This window comes from Anarrhichthys ocellatus, unplaced genomic scaffold (genome assembly GCF_004355925.1).
Source record: "Anarrhichthys ocellatus isolate YVR2014 unplaced genomic scaffold, GSC_Weel_1.0 scaffold8935, whole genome shotgun sequence".
NCBI lineage: Eukaryota > Metazoa > Chordata > Actinopteri > Perciformes > Anarhichadidae > Anarrhichthys > Anarrhichthys ocellatus.
Window position 1 is genome coordinate 1 of NW_022288909.1, and position 1542 is coordinate 1542.

At 48.8% G+C, this 1542-nt stretch overlaps 1 protein-coding gene across 1 annotated transcript; it reads left to right on the forward strand.

Moving 5' to 3' along the window:
• Positions 1-29: 29 nt before the first annotated feature.
• Positions 30-1536, forward strand: LOC116380797 (phospholipid-transporting ATPase ABCA1-like). The gene is made up of 4 exons (XM_031842653.1): positions 30-486; positions 597-736; positions 810-926; positions 1047-1536. The coding sequence occupies exons 1-4, from the start codon at positions 255-257 to the stop codon at positions 1305-1307; spliced, it is 750 nt and encodes a 249-aa protein (XP_031698513.1). The 5' UTR covers positions 30-254; the 3' UTR covers positions 1308-1536.
• The last annotated feature ends 6 nt before the right edge of the window (positions 1537-1542 follow it).

The window sequence follows — 1542 nt, forward strand, 5'->3', positions numbered from 1 at the left end:
CTTCTTGTCTTTCTTCTACTTCTTCTTGTCTTTCTTCTACTTCTTCTTCTTCTTCTTCTTGTATTAGTGTAACATCAGCTCCTCCTGCTGGTTCCTCGTCTCCAGAGACAGAAATGTTTCCTGACGGTTGTGTGTGAATGAGGTTGAAGACATAATCTAGACATAATCTAAACTTTTTTGGTACCTGTTGACGGTACCTGTTTGGTACCTGTTGACGGTAACGTTTCTCTCTGGTTCTGGTCCAGTTGGCCGGTATGAAGAGCTGGATCGACCTGAGGAACGAGATCTTGTTCCTGACCCAGAACGCCACGTCGTCCCCCAGCACCATGTACCAGGCGGTCTCCAGGATCGTGTGTGGTCATCCTGAGGGAGGAGGTCTGCAGATCAAGTCTCTCAACTGGTACGAGGACAGCAACTACAAGGCTCTGTTTGGGAACCAGAACAGCAGCGAGGACGAGACCACGTCTCTGTACGACAACTCGTCCAGTGAGTCCTCCGGGTTATGTTTTTTATATATATATATATATATATATATATATATATATATATACAGTATATGTACATACATATATTTATATATACTGTGTGTTTTCCAGCTCCGTTTTGTAACAGTCTGGTGAAGAACATGGATTCTAACCCGATGTCCCGGATGATCTGGACGGCCCTGAAGCCTCTTCTGATGGGGAAGATCCTCTACACCCCCCACACCCCTGCCACCCAGAGGGTCATCCACGAGGTATGACAACACTTCCTGTCTCCTCACCTCCTGCAGGTGGAGCGGTGTCTTTAACTGTCTGCGCTGTGTTCAGGTAAACCGGACCTTCCAGGAGCTCGGTGTGTTCAGGGACCTGGGCGGAATGTGGGAGGAGATGAGACCCAAAGTCTGGAACTTCATGGAGAACGGAGAGCAGATGGACGTGATCAGGGTAAACAGGCTCCGCCCCCACCTCACCTGTTATTCTTTTATTTATTTATTCTCTATTCTTCTTTATTATATATATACTGTATATATAATATGATATATTAAAGTCTGATCTGTCGTTCAGACTCTGCTGAAGAACAACTCCACCTCCAGATTCCTCCGAGCTCAGCTGACCCACACCGACTGGACCGTGGACGACGTCTCCAACTTCCTGTCCAAGCAGGAAGCCGAGACGCCCGGCGGCGCCCTTACCTGGAGAGAAGTGTTCAACGAGACCGACCAGGCCATCATGAGTATCTCCCGCTTTATGGAGGTCAGTGGTGACGGCTTCAGACTACCTGCAGCTAAACACATGGTCAGGTTTGGGTTTGTTTTGGACTGGTGAAGACACACACCTCACAGCTCCCTGACATTGTGGGGACTGTGGTACTTTTCTACATTGTGCGTACTTCCCTGAATGGTGCGTACTTTACCACGCTGTGCGTACTTTACCACGCTGTGCGTACTTCACCACGCTGTGCGTACTTCACCACACTGTGCGTACTTCACCACGTTGTGCGTACTTCACCAAGTTGTGCGTACTTCACCACGCTGTGCGTACTTCACCACGCTGTGCGTAC